General features: G+C 47.3%; 1 protein-coding gene across 1 annotated transcript in view; it reads right to left on the reverse strand.

Annotated features, from left to right (window-relative positions):
- Positions 1-21,282, reverse strand: part of DIS3L2 (DIS3 like 3'-5' exoribonuclease 2) — a 197,037-nt gene that overhangs the window by 38,966 nt on the left and 136,789 nt on the right. Inside the window, exon 15 of the mRNA XM_010573014.1 lies at positions 399-478. Coding sequence (XP_010571316.1) covers positions 399-478 — 80 coding nt within the window. The remainder of the gene's footprint in view (positions 1-398; positions 479-21,282) is intronic.

Raw genomic sequence — 21,282 nt, forward strand, 5'->3', positions numbered from 1 at the left:
GCTGCTCTCTTCAGTGCTCTGCAGCCTTTGGATGCTTACCCCCAGCCCACACTCTCAGAGTCACCCCAGCACAAAATAGTGCAGGGTCTGAGATGCAAACACCCCTGGGCAAATCCTGGATGACTTCTGCCAGAGCCCATGGTACCCAAGAGCTGGCCTTTCAGCCAAATAAAATCAGCTTTTAAATGCTGCAGAGAAAAGGGGGCTGCAGGGCCTCGTGCATTTTAAAGGATCTGGCCTTTACAGGAGCTGTTCCTGGTTTCAGGTCAAGCCTGAAGCCTGCTTTAATCTACTTTTAAGTGGTACAAGCAGTTGTGATCACTCTGCCAGAAGGCAGGGCAGTGTCCTTTCAATGCACCTTCCCCTATCTGCTGCATGTAATCTTCCATGGGACTTACTTGTTGCTGTCCCGGTACTGATAGATATAACAGCCTTGAGGCATCCCGCTCTCCTGGTCCAAGGTAAATGAGAGCTTCAACTGCAGAGACAAGAGGGGGTGGGGGAGAATGAAAAGAAAGAGAGAGAAAAAAAAAAAAAGCAACATTTTAGGCTCTCAGTCATCACAGCAACTTCAAGTGAGGCTTGTGGGAGAAAGCTTAACTCACCAAGACTGACACGCAAACACCGTGGCCTGGAACATACCGCAGGGTTCCAAACCTCAGGGAAAAGTCACATGTGTTGCAGAAACCTCTCGCTTTTTCCACCCTTTGTTACTATAAAGTGTTTGTGGTTCTTCTGAAATGCATGGGTCATAACGGTTCACCCCTCCAAACCCACCCACACACACCACCCTTCACCAAAGCGACTGCGGTTCCCCTCAGACACTAAAGAAATGAGCCTACTCCATCGGCAGCTGTAGTTCCCACGAGTCTTTCTCTGAAAACTTTCCCAGCTCCATCTCATTTCTCCAGTGCATTAGAACAGAGGAGAAACCACAGAGGGAAAGGTGACAGATTTTTCCTTCTGTGCAGAGTTATTAAAGAGCTGTTAGAAGGGTTTGCAGTTTGGATCTGTGTCCGGCAGGAGGCTATGATGTGACCTGGAAGCTGCTTTCTTTGCAGCTCCAAGAAGGTGTTCAGCAAGGGCTTTCAAATTTCAAATACGGATCATTTTATTTAAGGAGGAAAAATTAATTCTCTTTCAACAAGCAACAGAACGGTTCTGCGTGGAGATTTTTTTGCTGAAAATGTCTCCAGTGATTTTATACCCTGCTAACAGCATGGGGCTGAGCCCTGCAACAGCCTTGCACATCTGAGCAGCCCCTCATTCCCCAGGGTAAGGCTGCTGGCCCCCAGAGCAGTGTCCCACCAGCTCCTGCAGCCATGAGGTGCAGCCCTTTTGGCAGAGCCAGCAGTCTGGATAAGAGCGGCAGCATCCTTCAGAGGAGGTAGCTGTGGTCTTTATGCGCTAAATGATTTGGCTTTTTTTGGGTCACAGGGAATACTAACAGCAGGGCTTTTACCACTGCTGGATCATGCAAGACTCTTGAAATGGTCTGGGGAGACCATCCCAAGGGCTAAAAGTTGAAGGAGGTTTGTTACGATGAGCACAATCTCTTAAACAGGGAAAGGAGGAGAGAGCAGTGTTGAGCCACTCCATTTGATCACAGACTCCTCTCCTCTGGGCTCCAAGAAAATTGCTAAGTCAAATTAATGGCTTATTCAGGAGTGAATGCAGAATTAAAACATCTTTCTCCCGTAGGCTGTTAAGAAACCCTGTGTGCTGAATCATTAGACGGTGCACTGATTTTCTCTTCCCTAAAGGGCAGCAAAGTCATACGCTGTGCTCTCACTGACCCAAATAAAACTGCATACCATGAAATCATCAAAAAATTCACCATCTCGGTTACTGCATTAAGAACTGAGTACCAGACTGAGGCCAAATCCAACTGATCTCCCTTGACTTCTATGCCTCTAACTCTGTAAGCCATTCTGAAATGCACACTCCTGCGACAGCATGTATCACTCATATCTGTGCTTTGCATATGTCCATGGTACAAGTATCACAATTCAAATCGCTGTCCAGATGGCAACCTCTTATGATCTCAACAACTACCCCTTCCTGCAAGCTGTGATCTATATACAGCTTAGCAGATTCCTCAGATCCATTTTGGAGACCGGTGCCAAAGGCAGGACTAGCAGGGCCAGCTGGGGACGTTTGCTGCCGAGATCCATGAAGCCAGCCTGCAGCTCCAGCCTTTCCAGATGCTATGACGGCACATGGCAGCTACCCCATGGGAGCAGGAGGTCAGTTAGAAACAAGCCACATCCTCAAGGGAGACAAATGATCGCCTTGCTGTGGTACAGGCAAATGTCACTTATCCATAACCAGAGTCCCCCAGGTGAACTGCCCTGGTTTGGGGAACTGAAGGAGGAACTGGGAACTGACCAAAGCCATTTTTCTGGGCCAGGTTTTCCAAAGCTTTCCTGCTAGAGTATTAGAAAGCAACTCCAAGGCAAAAGGGACAGCAGTTATCTCAGGCACAGCTCTACCTGGTCCCGTGCATTGAGGAAAGGGGACCACACTGCAGAGTCGCTAGAGAAGAAACACAGAAGAAAGTGTAAATCAGGCAAAAGCGTGGCTTTGGCCACTTTCAACAATATTTCTGATCAGGACAAACTCAGGAGTGCCTGAGCCTCTCATTTGCAGCTCTCAGCTAAGTGGGCTTCAGGCTTGCAGTAACCGAGCATCTCTGGTTACAGCTCACCTGGGCTCTGGGCCCCCAGCACCACCCAGAGCCAGAGACGGAGCCAGCTCTGTGCAAGGAGACAAGTCCAGGGGAAGGGAAGGAAGGAAAAGGGCTTGGAAGGAAAACAGCCTTGTTTGGACAGGCTCCCGGGGAAAGCTGTGGGGCAATCAGGTATGGGAGGGTGACCTTTCCACTATCTGGGGGGACGGGGTCCCATGGAACCCGACTACCCAAAAAAGGAAAGATCACAGTTCCCAGAGATAATGGGTTTTCAACTTTCTGTTATTTTAACCCTTCTTTGTCTGTTCATGGTATTCCAGACAAATAAAACACACCCTGTTTGGCAGGCTCGGCCGTCTCTGCTTACCCGCCAGTGCCAACAAGGCCTGTGTAACGTGGACAGTAACTGTACACAGCTTCACTATCTGGGGTAATACTCTCAGGCAAGAGGATGCTGCTGTCACTCACAGCGACAAGAGGACCCCATTCAGAGAAATGTGAGGGTCAGGCTGTCACACAGAGAGACATGTAACTAAAGGTCTGTCTCAGCAACCATAGCTCAAGGCAGCTGTGCTGTCGCTGATGCTCAAAACCCTGCTCTTCTGCAGATCTGCCCTGCTGATGTACTGTTGTGGCCAGCCAGGAGGGCAAAGAGGAGACCTGTGATTGTCACCCAGGCCAGGAGTCCTTACAGACTCCAAATGAATAGCCAAGCTCTGACTCTGTGGCCACCAGCAATGCTTCGGCTGCTTTTGCTCATTTTGTGGCATTTGGTCTGCAGGGAGCACAGAGCCCCCAGGCAAAACTCATCACAGGGTAGAAAGAGAGGGGGTAAGGCAGGTCGAGAAGGACTAGCTGAGTGCTGCCAGGAGGCACACTGGGATGCAGAGACTGTCGGCTTCCTACTAAGCTTGAAAAGGTTGTCTATATCCACTCGATATCATGCAGTTGGGTCCTCTCTGCCGTTGGAGCCACAGGAGTTCTCCACTGACCACTCTCAGACACATGCTCACTTCACGGCCCTGCTCAGCTGCAAAAGCACTTGCGCTCCCCAGAATTGCGGTGCGTTGGAAGGTCTGCTCCACAGATTTTTCCTCTCATGCTAAAGCTAATTTATGAGGTGCCCGCTGCCACAGATCTCTGAGAACAAAACTCAAGAGTCCTTTCCCAGCTCTCTGCACATCCTACACTGCTGTTTCTCTCTGGTCCCATCTTCTCCAGCTGCCACCCTTTCCCTTTGCCTTCGTTCACTAAGCACAAAACCTCTAGTTACTTCTGAATCAAAGAAGGGTGCAGGGCAAGGCTGGGGGCAGGAGAGATGTCAGGAGCTGATCGACCACTTTATCATTCCTCCTATCTGACTTCTGCTACAGCAATGTCACAAGACATCCAGAGCCTCCCAGATACACGAAGCCCTAGGCAGAGCTTTAACTCTTAACCAATTTGACAATGTTGCTCCAACACCACATGCTACTTTGAAGCTCCTTTTTTGTGTGTCAGTGCTCCTTGTCAGAACGCAAAGGCTTGCTGTAAAGCCAGCAAACAAACTAATACCAAGACAAAGGAAAGGGCACTGCTCTTAAAAATGCTGCATTTTATGCCTGGAGGGGCAATGGGGGACTGAGGTTTCTTACAGAAATGCAAGTGCAGGGTGACCCCATCACAAGGAAGCCTCATCAGATCAAGGGATCTTCACCATTAAACATATGAGATCACTTCACTTTACAAGACACTGCTGGGCTTCACTGGGAGAGGAGGGGGAGAGGAAATTTCCCAGCAACATACTGCGGCGTGATTTGGCTTGCACTGCCCCCTTCGGTTGCGTAGCCCTGGAACTCACACGCTAATAAAGATCCCTTTCCACTTCAATAGCTTTGCACATAAAGAAACGCTCGGCATGGTGTGTGCATGAACTCAATGGGAAAGGGAGCTGGAACGTAGCCATGCTGAGAACAGAGTGCTGCCTACCAGGCGAGCCCCATCAATAATTGAGATGTCAGAGGCACAGGGAGGTGTGTGAATAAGAGCTGTCAAAAGGAGTAATTGGGATATCTGTGTGGATACAGTGAAGGATAGGCTCGCTCACCACCAGACACAATTGCAATACACCCAAACAGAAGAGGAGCAGGGCGCTGAAATTCAAAGGGGCTGGGGCAGGCTGTTTGATGGGCAGGACATTGTTGCCTCTGTGGAGGGGAGTATTGTACCTAAGGTACCAAGCAGGTGGGGACACGCTATCCTGTGACTGGTTCAATGGAGCAAAAGCATGTTCTCCCTGCACATGGCTGATCCTTAGTAATGTTTGGTGGCACATACTGTAGGCTTGAGGTGAAAGTAATGCCGCCTCCTTGAGGAAAGTCATCTCGAGGAAAGTCAACTCCTGTCCACAGTGGACATCCTTAAATCCAGCAGAGGATGCAGTTGGCTCACAGTGGGATACTCCTTGCTCCACCTTGTTCCTCCATCCATCAGACAGTGACATGCTTCATCTGCACTCAAGGGTTCCCCCGCCAAACAGTGGTGAGCAGACACCAAACCAGCGCACAGACACAAGACACCAGCAAAAGCAGAAGGGCTCGGGACAGCTATCCTTCAGTGTGCTGACAGCTCTGTGCTGCCTGAACCCTGCAGGGACCAGGGACCCAATGCTCTGCTCAGGCAGACAGGCCTTGGTGGGGGATGTTGGGGAAGCTGCCTACATCTTGGGGCTTCGTCCACCAAGGCCAGAAGGAGGCTTTTCAGAAAGGGGGAGCAGTGCTTAACGCTGGCATGGACCTCCAGGCTTGCCTGGGCTTCAGTGCAGCCAGCAGCCATCCTCATATTAAAGAAAGTTTTAGACCTGCAGCAATTAGGGGCCCAGTCACGCGATAAAGCCTGGTAGCTCCAACAAGGAGGGAGCACGAAAAGCAGCCTTCTGGCTGCTGAAACGGTGCCAGTACCTATATTGACTTGACTGGGCAAATTCTGCATGCCCCTTGAGTAAAAGGTTTGGCTTGGATCCCCCCATTCCCAGCCTTGGCTCCGAGCAGCAAACCTCCATCATTAGACAAAAAGTTTTCTCTACACATACACTGTATCAGAGAGGTATTATCGGTTTAGCCGAGTAACCCGGTCAAAGATTTCAGATATCCCAGTTCTGGGGCGATGTAAGGGCATGCTTTGGCCAGTCTTGGTTATAACCATTCAAGGTAATTCCACCGATGTGGTGGGGTATTCAAGCAGAAAGAGTTCACCCAGGGCAAGGAGGAGAGGCAGAACATGGGCCTCAAAGACAAAAGCCAGAGGACCAGATCTAAAGATTATACTGAGAACAGTCTCCTAAAAGGCAGGGGTTCTTTTCCACCCTTAGCACTCATTCAATTTTAACTCCATTTGCATGGAAGTCCAAGAAGACTGGTATCAGCTCCCTCTTGGAATAAAGGCTCCCCTCTCCAGCAAGCTCTAGAAAGCTTTTTAAGAATAAACTTAGTCATCAAGCAGGTTTTTATGCCCCGCCCAAACTTCGGTTTTGACCCAAAAAAAAATAGCCCTGAAGTCCTGACACTCACTTTTAAAACCACGAAAAATGAGCCATGCTCCAGGAACGTAATCACAGAGTTTTCTGGCACCTCGTCCCTTAAAAATACATCCATCTGCCTCCACGCAGGCCATCAAACTCAATCTTGTTCACAATGGATTTCCCAATTCCTGCATGTTGGAAGGACTGCAGTGGTGCTGGCTGTGCTGGCTGGACGAGCCCTTACAGAAGCGCAGGCTGCAAACCTCACAGCTGTGTTTTCACTTAAAGAAGCTGCTCTTGAGACCAAAGCACTTCTCCTTCTACGAGCTTTTCTATTTCTGCTGCAGTTCGAAGTTGCTGGAGAAAGACCCTGGGTAGAGACTGAAGAACACGTGGTAAGGACAGGATGGAGGTAATAAAGGAGAGACCAAAAGTCCTACAGTGGAAAAAGAGGAAAGACAAGGAAACTTGCTACCAGCTTAACTAGTTACCTCTCACATTGGGTTGGGGTGGTCCTTCCCTTTCAGCTTTGCAGATAGCAAATGTTTGGTCAATCTCAGCATCTGGTTACAGGACTGCTGTTGCTACTGGTTGGAAGTCCTGAACTGGTCCCAAACTGGTCCCATCTCGTCCATTGCCTCCTCAGTGAGACCTCTTCTCCCCATCCCTAAATGCACATTTTCCAGATGAAGGTTTAATTCTTTAGGAGGCTCCTGAAGCCGTCCCTGCTGCCCTCTATCCTCAGCATGGCCTATCCCCAGAAGACAGACAAAAGCAGAGAGGTAAAATCAGCTGTCCCATAAGCCTGCTCCTCAGGGAAAGGGTTGGGACATCACTGGCAGCTGCTCTTCTGCCCTCTTCCTGCCTCACCTTCCTGTCACCACTCCTGAGACATCTCAACCCCCAAACCGAAATGCAGAGCAGGCGCAAGAAGGAATCAGCAAGGAATATGCTGGGCACCCAGCATGCTCCACAGCCAGCCAACCCACATGTCCTGGAGCTCCTGGGTGTGAGATGACACTGCTGTGTTTGACAGAAACTCCTTGCCAGCCTTGCCCCTTTCAGAGGACAGAAGAACAACTGGGTGTAAATGGGCAGCAGAACAAAGGGTGACTTATTTCTGGGGGTGAGACCTCCTCTCCATTCCTGATTTACCTTTCAGTTTTGAGGTCTCCCATGCAGAAAGGTTCTCTCTTAGTTGCAACAACACATCACCTTGAGTTTTACTCATCCTGCACCACCCAAGCCGCACATCTCTCTAACACCTCTTCCCTCTCAGGACATTAGCCAGCAAAATACGTCTGTTAACAGGCTACAAGATCCATGCATGTGGCTAAAGGACAATGTCAACCTGAAATCCAATCCAGCCTAGGACAAGGAGGTGAAACTCATTTGGGGTATTACTCTGGCCTGAATCCTTCTGCTCGTTTCTATTTTACAATCCCATAGATTACTCAGATGTTATTCCTCTCCTCTGCTGCTGCCTGCATTATACAACTGCATAAAATACACACAAAGCCAGTGAATCCCTAATGGGATTAGCTTTACACAATAAACTATTACTAAATTATCCCACAGGCTGCAGTAGGTCTGGCTCTCCAAACTTCTCCTCTGGGATGCAGTGGGGACCCTGGGGTGTTCCCATCACGGGAGTGAAGTCACAAACACGTGTTCCCTAGCACATACGAGGGCTGCTCTGTTGTTATCTAGTGGTCCTCAAAACCTCTGCTACAGGTGGTTGGGCAGTACAGCAAAACCAGAAAGAAGCATGGCTGGATCCTTTGCAAAGACATGCAGATGCTGTCATCAAAATGGCAAGCTGGCATCACACCCTTGGCTTTCATTTCACAGCTGCAAGTCAAAGCTGAAGAGCCTTTCTGGAAAGATGGGGCAGGAGACAACTTTCACTGCCTGGCAAAAATGTAAACTGCAAATGAGTTTATTTTTAAGCATTCACACTTGCCTGCATTGGAGGTTTCGAATGCAATCCACGATTGGATCCAGATTTATTTAGAAAGAAGAGCTGAATACTTCCGTTCACTTTATAATTTGTAAACTGGATGAGCTCATTATCTAGATCATGATTAGGAAACCACATGACTGAAATACAGATTATACAATTGCAAAGGGTTTACGTTGATGGATTAAAAATACCTTCTTCAGAAGCTAATGAATTGTGACACTGTACTGTATGCTCTAGACCACTAGGGAACTGTCAATGAAGTTAAAAGTATTTTCTACACATACACCAATTTTAAAACAAAAGCAAAACATCCCTAAGAAATGCCACATAAAAACCTGTGACACTAACAAGATACATGCTACATTTCACTGCTTGGCTGTTTTCCGTTACTCAGAGCCTGTCTCCCAGCTTCTCTTTAAAGCACTCCTGGCTCTTGCGCTTCTCCCAGCCCTGCCCGTGCTCCAACAAAAGACCATTTCACTGATTTCATCTTGAGCAATAATACAGCCTTCACAAGCTGGGCTTTACCAGCCTCAATAGAGATGAGAGGTTTTGGGCTGCAGAAAATTCTTGCATTTTGAAGACCGATGATGACTACAGGCTTTACGGGATGCAGGGGAACAGTTAGGTCCTGCTTAGTCCCAATGGCCTCTTCTTCATCTGGGAGATATGGAAATTCACTTGGGAAAGCAGGAATTTGGGAAAGGAGGATGATCAAGACTCTAGTAAGAGGCTAGATTGCAATCAGGAATTTGAAACAACCCCAGAGACTCTGGGGAGGGAGGACTGACCCTTCTCAAAGCAATTAGAGTTGCCAGCAAGTGAAGTGTCGCTGTCCATGAAGAAGTTGATGGCTGGAGGGCAGCACTCAGACATCACGTACCTTATCAGAGAGTTAAAATTCCCCAGGATAGACCAGAGGCCAACAGCCAGCGGCCAGGGGAGCAGCACAGGGACCTGTAACTGGTGTGAATAGGAACAGGCAAGCCCAGGGTCTGCTGCATGAGAAGAGAGATGGGAATGCAGCTGCTGACACCATGCTGCCAAAGCCTGTGGGCACCAGCAGCTGGTGCAGAGCCTGGAGAAGGGGAGCGTGACACCAGCAGCACCCGTCACCGACACCCAGGACTAAGAGTGACCCTGGGCCTCATAATCCCCAGCTCGTTGGAAAGCTCACTGTACAACACGGGCTGGCAGAGCAGCAAATACGTCCACGACTGAAAATCCTGGAGCAAACAGACCAACCAAGTGAGTTAAAGTAACCATGAAAAGAAGGAAATATTTCTCGCTATTAACAAGGAGAGAAACTTTAAGCGTAGAGCTGACGTAAAATTTCCCCTAAGCTGACAAGTGTCAGCAGCCAAACAGACAGGCGTTTCTCTGCAGCCACAGTGCTTGCAGCCTGCTGGTCGGTCATACCCGGGACCTGAGGGGGTCTGCGGGACTGACACCAGCTTTTTCACAGGTTGGGCAATATGGAAGTCCATGTATACACCATCTTGATCTGATGAAGAAAATCAAAGCCTGATCAGAAAGGGATCCCTAAGGCATTTCTGTCCCCAAAAGGTATGTGAGAGCCTGAAAGACTTAAGAAAAGCAATTGGTGTGTTCCATGTTTGCTTTAGATGAAAAGTCACACAACCAAGTGGAAACCCTGTCTAAACTTGCAGCTTGGTATGTCGTTATTAGAGGGTACTACAGGTAACAGGTCATTATCCCCAACTGCTGTTATTTCAGACACTTGACAGTCATGTCTGAAAACAGGTCTCAACTTACTGACCCTAGGTTTAAGCAGCCTGAAGTCTAGCTTCATGCTTGGCCCTGCTATTTTGCGAGAGCCCACGGTCTAGACAACAGCGTTGCAGAAGTCAGCAGCTCCCAAAGAAAGGGCAGATCCAGCCACTGATGGATGCACAGCTCTGCTAAGGAACATAGCACCACAAGGGAAACACAGCGCACGGCTCGCAGGCAGTTTCTTTAATGGAAAACAGAAGAAGAACACCAGCAAAGGTAAATGTTCATCTGATGAAAAGCAAGGGGACAAACAGCCCTTCACAAAGTGCCAGATGGTTTCCGAGAGCTGCCCCAGCCTCATGCCAGCAACAGACCAGTGGTTACCTGAAGGAGGATGGGACACCATGCTGTCTTCAAATGGCTCAAGTCACAGGGAAAGGCAAGGTAAGAGCTGTGGGTGCAGATGTGTCTGTGCATGTGGCAGGAAGAAATATGGTTTGGTGTCTTTTATTGCACTTGACTATAGCACAACTTTCCCCCCACCTCCACGAGCCTTGGAGGATGCTGATACACATTTTACAAATCAGCCTATTTTGTGTCTTCCCTATGACTATTTTGTGTCTTCCCGTAATGTGTCCAGTCTTTGTCATTGCTGTTGGGAGGATACAAAGAGCTGAGGGCAGATCAAACACAGCAAATCCTATTTTCTTAAGTTTGTTAATGCTAATTGCTTCCCCTGTTAAGCCACTAATGGAGCTGTGAGAACCCAGGAGCACAGATTAATTCAGTGCCCAGGTACTACCTCATGCCTGGAGGGATTTCCGTAGAGTTGCACTGGAAGACAGATGAAAGCTTGTAATACCCTCCATACAAGAGATAAACCTATTAAAATATGAACAGCTCCTGTGCCGAAATGATAAGAGGTCTGCCAGGTAACAAGAGAGATCACAACAGTATTTCTAGGTTTAGTTATATCTGCAGGCCGTTAAACTGGAGCTGGGACTATGAAGATGCAGAATACCCTGATCACACCATGCTGATCTCAGTTTGACAGTCACACCATTCTCCCCCATCCTTTGGGGTGCTGCTGTGAAATACCTGGCAGTCCTGAAGTCCAGCCCTAGCACTGCTGACTCAAGCTTTGCTCGAGTCGTTCTCTGGAGATGATCTGGACTCTCTCACAGCTTGTTATAACCTGCCAGGACTGCAGGCAACAGGCAGCTGTGTTGTGTCCTTGGCCAAACCTTCTTCCCCCGACACGGTTAACAGCATGGGATGGGAAAGGATCTCCTGCCATACACATTCAGCCCACTATCTTCTGCAGAGCATCTTCTCCACACGCCGCATGCCATAAAACGCCGCGCAGCATCCCACCATGGCAGTGCCAGGTCCCTCCTCCCCAGGCAGAGGCGGGCTGTGTGCCACGACCTCCTCTCCCTTAACTGAATCTCGTAATGTGTCTAAGCACGGTTGCTCGATGCACGAGCAGGAGATCCAAAGCTTTCCAAGGACATCCCTGCCCGTTCCCATGGACAGCAAGAACTGCTGCTGTTAGCATAACTGCTGGGCTCCCCTGGGAAGGGGCTGGCTGTGGCTCCGTTGAATTCCTCTGGCAGCGACCTGCTCCCACTCACATTTTCCTAGGGACCTTGCAGCTCCTCTGTCACAGGGAAAGAAGGAAGCAGGAGTGGACGGGAGCCAGGCGACTTGTCCCAGCGAGCCCAGAGCCTGCTGGCAGTGGGACGGGCACCCTGCCCTCCAGCTAACCCACGGCCAGCCGTCTTCCACCAACTCCGACACGGCTGCGCTTCAGCGGGGAAGCAATTTCTGCATGCAGATGCTTCAGAAAGGGCTCTGGCAAGGTTCACTCTGAAAAGGTGCAGTGTAAAATGTAAAGTACCTTTGTAGGGCCAAGTTGATGTCAGAGCCCGTGACACTGCTGTTGATCCCTGGGTTGGAGCACAGGGGGTAGGATCACTGATCGTCTTCCAGCATTAATGCACAGGAGGCTGTTTATAACCCTCTGTTCCACACTGTTATTTAACATATGTAAGGGGCTCAACATGGTTTATGTTCAGTAGTTGTGGTTTCCAAGCAGTATTGCATTTCTTCAAAATGAAGATACATAATATTTTAAAACTATTTTTAAATCCAGTCACAAATCTGCAATCTTTTACGTCATTCCTCCTTCCTCCTATCAAAACCAAACCATAACACATAGTCACAGAAGATCAGCAAGCTCATGTGCGAGAACTCAGCTGCAAGAAACTCGTGTGTGCATGCACACACAGAGACATACACACAGAGGGAAACTCAAAGCTGTAATTCAGTTAAATTGGTACAAGCTATATTTAAGGTTTCAAAGACATCCGGGATGTAGTCCACTGTTTAGAGTTGTGGGTACCAGCATGCTGTATGCGGAGAAGGAGAATCTAAGAGCCGAACCAAAGCATGAGGTATTTATTTAACAATCTGTCTCAGCAAGTGTAAGGAAATTAAAAGGTTTCCTGCCCCTGGGGGAGTTCAGTATACTGGCAACCTGATCGTGTATCATCCTAAAATCTCATCACTGCTTTCCCTTGCTGGGACTGACCCCATCCCCTCCTAAAGCAAGTCACAACACAACTGAATCTCTAATTCCCATTTTTAACATACCCCTCCACATGGCAGAGTTGGCTGGGGCAGGGAAGTCTTAGAAAAATCTTTAGAAATCATCCTTAAAAGACAGTCTGTAAAGCACTGCTCCCTAGAAATGCCTGGCTTCTGGGGAGCATGGCAAGTCTTGCATAGCTCTCTGTTTTTTGCAGTAGTTTTGCATAAATCAGACTTTCCAGTTTCCCAGCCTGATGGACTTGGGGCTTTGTTGGGTTAATTTTGTCCAGTCAGTCCTGGAACTGGACGTGTCCATACTAAAGCGGTAAGTTCTAAAGGCAGAAACCAATACCATATTTTACAGAGACAGTCAAGTTCTTAAAATTAGTTATTTATTCCAACAATATTAAAAGGAGACACACCACTTTCTCAGTAATTTTTCCATTTCTAGTATTTAGTTTTGTTTTTTTAAACCCATAAGCCTAATCCTTAATTTCTCTATGGAAAAGCTGGAAGAAAAAGATCACAGGGACAAAGGATCAGCCTCCTAGAGCATCCACTGTGCTTGCTCACCCTTTGGAGAGGTTGCTGGGTTTGTTGTTGAGATTATTTTTTTAAAATACACTCTGAAAGTAAGTAAATAAATAAAAATATCTCCACACATCAGTATTAGTTTGTGAAGGAGACCCAGACAATGCACGGGAGGCTAGAAAGGAGCCAGTAAATTCTAAGGGTGTTGAACAGGAGAGGGGATTAAGCCTGGTGATTAAATTAGGAGATGCATGAATACATTCCAATGCACAACATCACTCAAGCACTGGACAAAACATATGGCAACAATGGAAAGCGCTGCCCACGAGGTCACCTTTAATATGATTAGCCATGGACGCCTGAAAGGAGATCTCCCAAGTACCGGCGTGCTAACCCTTCTTTGTGCAGGGCGGAGAAGCACCCTCTGAAAGCCTTTGAGGCACCGTGAACCCCGCACAAACGGCTGCTGTGTGTTAAGGGATGTGCCCAAGTCCATAGAAAGCAGGACAAAAAAAAACCCCAAAAAAACGAGCCTTGACGCCGGGCGAGCGTGCTAAGAGTGGCTTTTGTTCCCCACTTGCTGGGCACCGGGTGGGAGCTGTCCCCAGGGTGTCCTGCCTGACAGCTGGGTCACCCCACGGGCTCTCCTGTTCCGCTTGGACTTTTCAACTCCGCTGGCCCGCATTCACCAGCATGGCTCGCCTCTTTGAAGGGGGAGAAAGCGCCTCATCCATCACTGACACGAAGGGAGTTAATTCACTTCTTTACAACTGGAAAGGCTTTTGCTGTGAGCAGGAGGGAGTGCAGGAAGAGTAATGAAATCCAAAAGGGAGCCAAATGATGCTTTCCTCTGCTAGACGCCAGCGCTGGCAGCACTTGCTGCTGGCATGGCCCATGGTGGGTGAAAGGAGACTCTTTTGTGGTATGCCATTAGCTACTTCCAAGGCCTCAGTTCATGTTTACCACAGCCACTGTGTTACTTCACTTGGTATTTTTTTCCAGTCCTGTTGATCATACTGCAGAACTGACCGAGTCCATTTGGAAGCCTTGCTCACAGAAAGCAGGAACAAATTGCTTTTTGAAAGGACTATTTTTTTTTCTTCCCTAAACCAAACCTCATGCTGCTTTCCATAAACCCAACCTAAGGCTGAAATTGCCACTTAAAGCTGAAGAGCAAAGGTTCCTGCTAGGCTTTGCCCACTCCAGTTATCACCCAGGCGTGCCACTTGCCCCCAGCGTGGTGGCGATGCCACCAGCTATGCTGCCTGGACTGCACTAGAGGGCATCTCGCACCCCGGCATTTCTCTGCACCATGCAACATTGCAGCCACATCAAGTAAAACCCCGTTACAACAGCAGCCAGCAGGTTGTCTTGTCAACTGTAATGAGAAAAAACACTCGATGACATTAAAGATAATCTCGTGTGAGTCACTTTGCATGACTACCTTGCTGTAATCAGGCGAGTCCTTCAGGCTGCTGAACTCTACCCCAGAGGACCTTGGCACACTCGGCCGAGCTCCTCGCAAGGTTTCTGCAGGCCTTTAGTGTTTCAGATTCCAGGCAATGACTAATCAGGGACACGTGAGGGACAGGCCCAACAGCACACACTTTGTATCAGCATGGCTGGGTGGGTGAAAGCCATGGAGACAACCCCAAGAGGAACTCGGTCTGGCTACACAGCTACAAAGGCTCCATGACAAAGCAACAACAAACATGGCACAGGACCGCTACCAGCTGAGCTCCTGCTATTGCCAGGAAAAGGAAAGGATCATCTCCTAAAGCCCTTTCCAGATTTACATTTCCAGGACGCCATAAATGCAGCTCAAGCCTTGACACAGCATATTCCCGGCACCACACTGTCACAGTTGACGTTCAGCAAGCTGTGAAATGTCTACTCTCTCGTACCAAAGAGTCACCTTGGACCCTTCTAATAGATCTCATAGACTGTCATGGGACCTGCCAAGACTGAAGATCAAGCCAGCTTCTAACGAGACAAGGTAGACCGGGCAGCTACACAGTAGTTCTAAAAACATTTGGGGCAGCAGCTCCATGAAGGAGGGTAAGATTTTTTTATTTTAGACAAACAAAAAAATGCCTCCCCAGACATTACTCTTTCAAAATGAAAATTAATGAGGGTTGTGAGAAATGCCTGTGGGGTCACCCATTTCTTGGCTGTTTAAGCTCTATTCAGCAAGTCTTCCTCCTTTGAATTGTATTTTGTACCCATTGCTATGCTACCACTATTACAAAGGCTACTTCTAGCAAAAACACTGATCCTCAGTGCTGGGTCCAAAGCAAGCTACAGACCTACCTACAAAACAGCAAGAGCAAGGATGAACCAGGCATGGCAGCATACCAAGCCAAAGTTGTGGAAGAAACCCACCAGCCCAAAGAAGTCAGAAACTGCCTGCCTTTCAGCAATTTTCCTGAAGGGATGAAGCCCAGATGATGTTACTTTGCCCAACTGCTTGGTGGTTAGGACAAGTCCTCTCTTTCCTGCAGTGCTCAGCTGCAGATGGAAGCTGTGAACTCAAAAAAAAGAAGGTCATCAAGTTTACCCTGAGGAGTAGCCGCTTCTGCCTACAAAGTGGGCACAGAAGAACAGGTTTAACACACCTCCATCTGCTGGACTTCTTCATCCCAAGAAGCATGTATAATATCTTGTGGGTCCTGGCATGTGGAGACCAACTGGCTTCTGTGCTGGGCCTGACCTATGGAAACTCCATTTAGATACCATACTTCTATCTGGCCTCTCTCAGTATTCACTGTCTGCTCTACACTTTATCTTAAAACTCCTGGGACACTGAGCAAGAACATTATTCCAGCATGGAGAACCTCAGAGGTTTTAATACTGTTTTGCACTTTTTTCAGAAAAGACACACCTGTTTGCTATCTCAGCTGGTTGCAACAGCACCATGCTCATGGTCTTTAAACTGATTTCAAGGAATCTGTATAAATGCTTGAGAATTTGAAAAGAGATGACCATGCTGCACAAGGATTTCAAGGTTGGTCCCCTGCATAAAGGTTATTTGACAGCAGCACCCCTTGGCACCACATTATGGACCCACCAATACACCTACCTCTTACTCCTACCTAAACATGAGAAACCAGTAACTCCCCAGCTCATTTAACCATCCATATGTTGCCCACTGGCTTATTTAAAAAAAAATAACTAAAGAGCAAAGCAATGTGAGCACAGTATTAGAGATTATCAACCATTGCTTTCAGTAATGTTTGAAAATAATAAAAAACAGAGAGCTGAAGTGAAAATTCAAAACCTCAAAGTAATTTCAACCATACATCCATGAGAAGGGAAAAGTTTATACATGATGCAACAGAAAAAATGACTCACTTTCCGAAATGCCAAAGCCTGTTTTAGTTCATTGGGTCTTCTATACCTGCTAAACACATCACTGACAGAGAAATAATTTAATAAATTGCATTTTTTTTAAAAATCCCATTTTAGCTATTTAAGCATTTTATTTCCTAGTATTGTGGGTCAGGTTCTACTCTAACATGTTAATCAGAAGTAAAGTGCTAGCTGGATCGATGGAGTTTCTTCTCAGAAAAACAAGGAGAGTCTTGAGATTAGAACAGAGACCTTGAAATTGAGGTGAAACTGCAGCCTTAAAGCTAATGCAAAACCTCCTGTTGATTCATGGGACTGAGAATTTCTCAGTCGGAGGGCTGATCTCAGCCTTGCCATGAGACATGCAATAAGCTACAGCTCTGCAGTCCCCCAAGGTCAGCAGGATCAGATGGATCAAACCTATGACACGGCCAGTTTACTTCAGTTGTCAAGGCAGGCACAAATTAAATTTTGTTGTATTCAGGCTAGACTGTTTTTTTAAAAAAACCAAACAATAGAGACTGCTTGGTTAGTTTGTATTTATGTGACAGAAACAAGTTTTTCAAGTCCGGTTAAAGGAATTGCCCACAAAGCCCCCTTCATAGTGATTTTGCATGGCTGGTTTCTTCCAGATGTCTGAAGTCTCTCAAACCACTCTAGTCCAACAAACTCTTGTGGCTACTTTCTCACTGCCTCTTGCTTAGTTTTCAAGTGACCATCAATTTAATGGTAGCCCATCACAGATGGGCAACAGACTGTCACCAGCTTGGTTGGTAACTAATTAGAGCAAATGCAAAATATCTGCTACCAGCCTAGATCCAAAGTGGAGAAAGCATTCCCTTCAGAGGGTGAAGTTTAATAGTTGTGTCAGGTTTTATGGCGTTGACAATGCAACAACTTGTGAGTACGTATCTTTGGGGAGAGATGGGTATTTGTACCTTAAGATGGAAGCAGGAAGGAACAGGGAATCACAGTGTCTCCCACAACTGAACACAGCGCTGCACAAAGAAGGAGCACATTTGGCAAGGAGGTCTCAAGTATGGACAAATCTCAGAAACAAGTGCAACATGGACCTATGTTCATGCTTCACACTCCCATTTCACATAATTACGTATTCAGGGGAAATCTACACTCTGAATTATGCTTGTATGCTTGAACAACTTCCTTATTACCATAAGAAGATGTAGAGAAGGGCAAGATAAATGATCTAGGTTACTAAAGACAGATTCAAAGCCACTTGCTTTCAAAACAAAACCAAGAGGTTGCTCAACAAAATGTACTCCCAATGAATCACTGCAAACTTTAGCAGGGCATGTAATTTCAGGAGACGTGGGCTTGGACTTGGAATGTTTAAAGATAAACCCGGAAACAGACTTCAGCAGGCACTGGCTTCCTCAGATGGGGCAAGATCAGCTCTGTCCTCAGCTCAGCTGCTGGGAGCTTGGCTAAGACTCTTATAGCCTCATTTCAGAGGGCTGTGGAAACCACAGGTGCTTTCTGAGCATCTTTGTATGCTACAAATGAGAAAAGATAAAACATCCTAGGACTTGGAGTGATCATGCCCAGAGACACCTGATAAAATGAGTTGTGGTCATGGAAATCAAGAACTTTTTCCCCTCTCACTTTGGAAATGAAATGAGAAATCATAGAATTGCAAAGTCTGAATCTTTCATCTCCTTCCAGACATTGTCTTTTGTCATTATACAATTAGCCGTTCTTCCATTTACTGTTAGGTGAAACAGAACTGGCTCTGACAAAGAGCTGCTACATCTTCAACTATGGCAGACTGATCACATTTGAAATTACATCACTCTACACCCAGTGACTCCATCTAAAGAGAATGATGGATTAGCCATGCAGTCAGCTATAATTAATACCTGAAAAAACCCCTTGTCAAGTCTCTGTTCAAATATGTGATAAACAGAATCTGAAACAAGAAGAGACTTTCTGATGACGTCTGTTCATCTCCAGGGAAGAAAAACACCATCAACTGGAGGGCAAGACTCTCAGAACAAGGATTGTTTCCTCAGCAGAAAATGTAAAATAAAAATTTCCTCCCAGCACTCACCCCGCATGCACCTTTACACAAACACATGTTTTCCTGGGTTTTATCTGTCTTGCCATCAGAGACACTGAAGAACCAGTTTGTTTCTGCTTCATTGAGAACCAGTTTTTCCGTCCTGAACCTCTTTCAATAAAACCAGCAGAAGCCACTACTTCTCTCCCTACCAACCTCAAAGATACCAGTGAGCAGCTTGCTCAGCTTGATCAAGAAGTGAATCCTCTTTTCACCTTAACTATCAGCTTCATGTTTGGGACACATTCCATCTCACTAAGCCACCACGTGCTACAGATGCGCTCTTTCCCCTAGAGATACTATTTGGCACTGTCTGAGGTCCCTATGAGCAAGCGACCCCAGGCTGCCTATCACACAAACATGGGCAAGACTCATCTGCATCCAGCTAATCCAGGAAACCAAGAGATGTCTGCTTCATGTACCTGCAAACACCTTCAACCCTACTTGCAGGTCAGCATGTGATGACTGCCAGCTCACCCTGCTTCTGCAACAGCTGATCACCAACTGGATTCAATCGATAGAAAAAAGCCAAGCAATTTGGAAGGTATGATGAAGTACTGCCCACTGCAACTCTGTCCTGTGCGAGCAAGAGAGACTTCCATGGGATAGCAGCACACTGGCTTGGTCCTGGCACATGTAAGCAAAGCCTGAGAACTGAAAGGACTGGGGAGAGAGACCATTTGTGAAACACGCTGGTTGCTTCTACGCTGCAGAGATGTGCTAGCTACAGGTCAGCCCTTCATGCTGATGTGGCTTGTTTCTCTGCTCTGTACTGTAAGAAGTACCTACTGGGGAACTGGGATAAAAACCCCTGCCTTTAACTGGGCCAGCAATAAACAGCAGAAACAAAAAAGCACCAATTCTTATTCAACAGTTGTCAGTAATAAACGTGAGAGGACGAGAATGGTCAGCATTGGCCTAAGGTGCTGGATTTGGCCTGGGAATCAGAAAAAGGCTGTCCTGCCAGCTCTGCCACTGACTCACCACGTGAGCTCAGGCAGCTTTACCTCTTTGTGCCGTTCCCATCGCCTGGAAGGATGGAGCCAACCTCCCCCCTGATATTTGCTCTGAGGCTGGCAGATGAAAGAAGCTGTTGCTGTCTGTGTCAAACAGCATCTCAAAATTAAATCGTAAGACCCCCCTTTTTTTGAGAAGTTTCTGAGCTTGCAGATCTATAGTAGATTTAATAAAACTCAAGGGTTAAGCTGTGTTTGTTTAGAAGAAAAACACTCATACATGACCGGAGAATTTGAATATCTGAGCTAGCGGCTGGAATACTTACTCCAGGAAGAATAAAGTCATAACCCACTCTTGCATTACTGATGGTAAATTAATGCCAGAGCACCACTGTGTGGGGAGCTCCTTCCCAGCCGTGTTTGCCCAGACATCTGGCTGCGGTGGCTCCCAGCACGATGCTCTACAGCCGAGCCCTGTGCTCCAGCGTCCGACTCCCCCCTCCTGCCGGAGCCAGCTCGACCACTTCACCACCTGCTCCTGCTGGGACACAGCTGCTCAGCTCTAAAAGAATGATCGGGGAACGGCAGGACATGTGCGACAACATCAATCCTAGTCACACCCCTGGGAGGACTTCATTAAAATCCCAGGGCAAAAGATTACATTCGGAGGGCTTTCCACTCAAAATCCTAATTTAATCAAAATATTTTAAAACCTACTGGCAATGCAAACATCTCCATGCAAGCAGAAAGACACTCACCCAACACAGACCCCCTCCCATAGCACGACCCCTCAACGCTTCCTTCCTGCGTGCATCCTCGGTGCATGTGCAAACTGCCCGACCTGAGCCGTTAGCTGTTCCTGACGACAACGATGACATTTCATATTTGCCTGCAAAGTACCATGTTCCCCTGTGGTATTGCAGGAAAGACATTTTGAAAATCGTTCCTACTTCCCTAATGCACCTTTGCAAATGCATTTTGATTACTCCTGTGGGGAAGAGCAGTATCCCCCAGCAGAAAGCTGTGGCCTTAGATGCTCATTTTGACGTATTAACTGGGGCTACGCAAAAGACATAAAATCCCCAAAGGAAATTAATCTCCAAATACATCCAACATCCCCCCAGCTGCCTTATGTATCACACAGTATAAGCAACTGTCCATAATGATCGTATAGCACCTGCCGTCCCCATTCTGGGTATCAGTGATGTCTCTTTAACCAGACATCAAAGAGAAAGAGCAGACAATGGTGGAATTGTGATAGGAAGTGAATAGTGAAAGCTCCTTGTCAGTCTGCATTTCCATTTATCTTACAGCACCATACATACAGCCTACCCCGCCTCTGCTGTCACATGCGTGCACTGTTGCTGTAATGGTCTCTTTAGGGAGGTATCATGGCAGTTTTCAGGATTTTATAAATGGGCCTTTTGGATTTTCTCTTGGGCCAAAGCAAGTGCCAAAGCAGGTACACACCTCAGCCTACCCTGAGAGAACCAAATCCAAGATGAATTTGGTACCAATGTCACAGCCTAGGCGATAAGCACCAGGACTTCCTTTTTGAGACTGGCCAAAAACCCAACCAAATAATGCTCCCCAGAGAGATGCAGCCAAGAGTCAGGGGTTGGAGCAAAACCATCTACTCCTCCCCAGAAAGGTGCGTGCACTGAGAGTGTGCAGGGGTAGGACATACAGCAGCTGTGGCTAGAAAACCTAAGCATCACACCAGGGAGTACTCAAGCCAGGATGGCCTTCCTGCCCCAACAGCATTTTAAGACATAAGTTCAGATCATACTATTAGGGAAAACATAGGTGCATTCAGTTAACTGAAGTCTATACATTATTATAGCCCTTTGCTGTCCCATCTAAACAGTTCTTTCGACCCAAAGTGCCTTCCAT

This window comes from Haliaeetus leucocephalus, unplaced genomic scaffold (genome assembly GCF_000737465.1).
Source record: "Haliaeetus leucocephalus isolate CR32 unplaced genomic scaffold, Haliaeetus_leucocephalus-4.0 Scaffold362, whole genome shotgun sequence".
NCBI lineage: Eukaryota > Metazoa > Chordata > Aves > Accipitriformes > Accipitridae > Haliaeetus > Haliaeetus leucocephalus.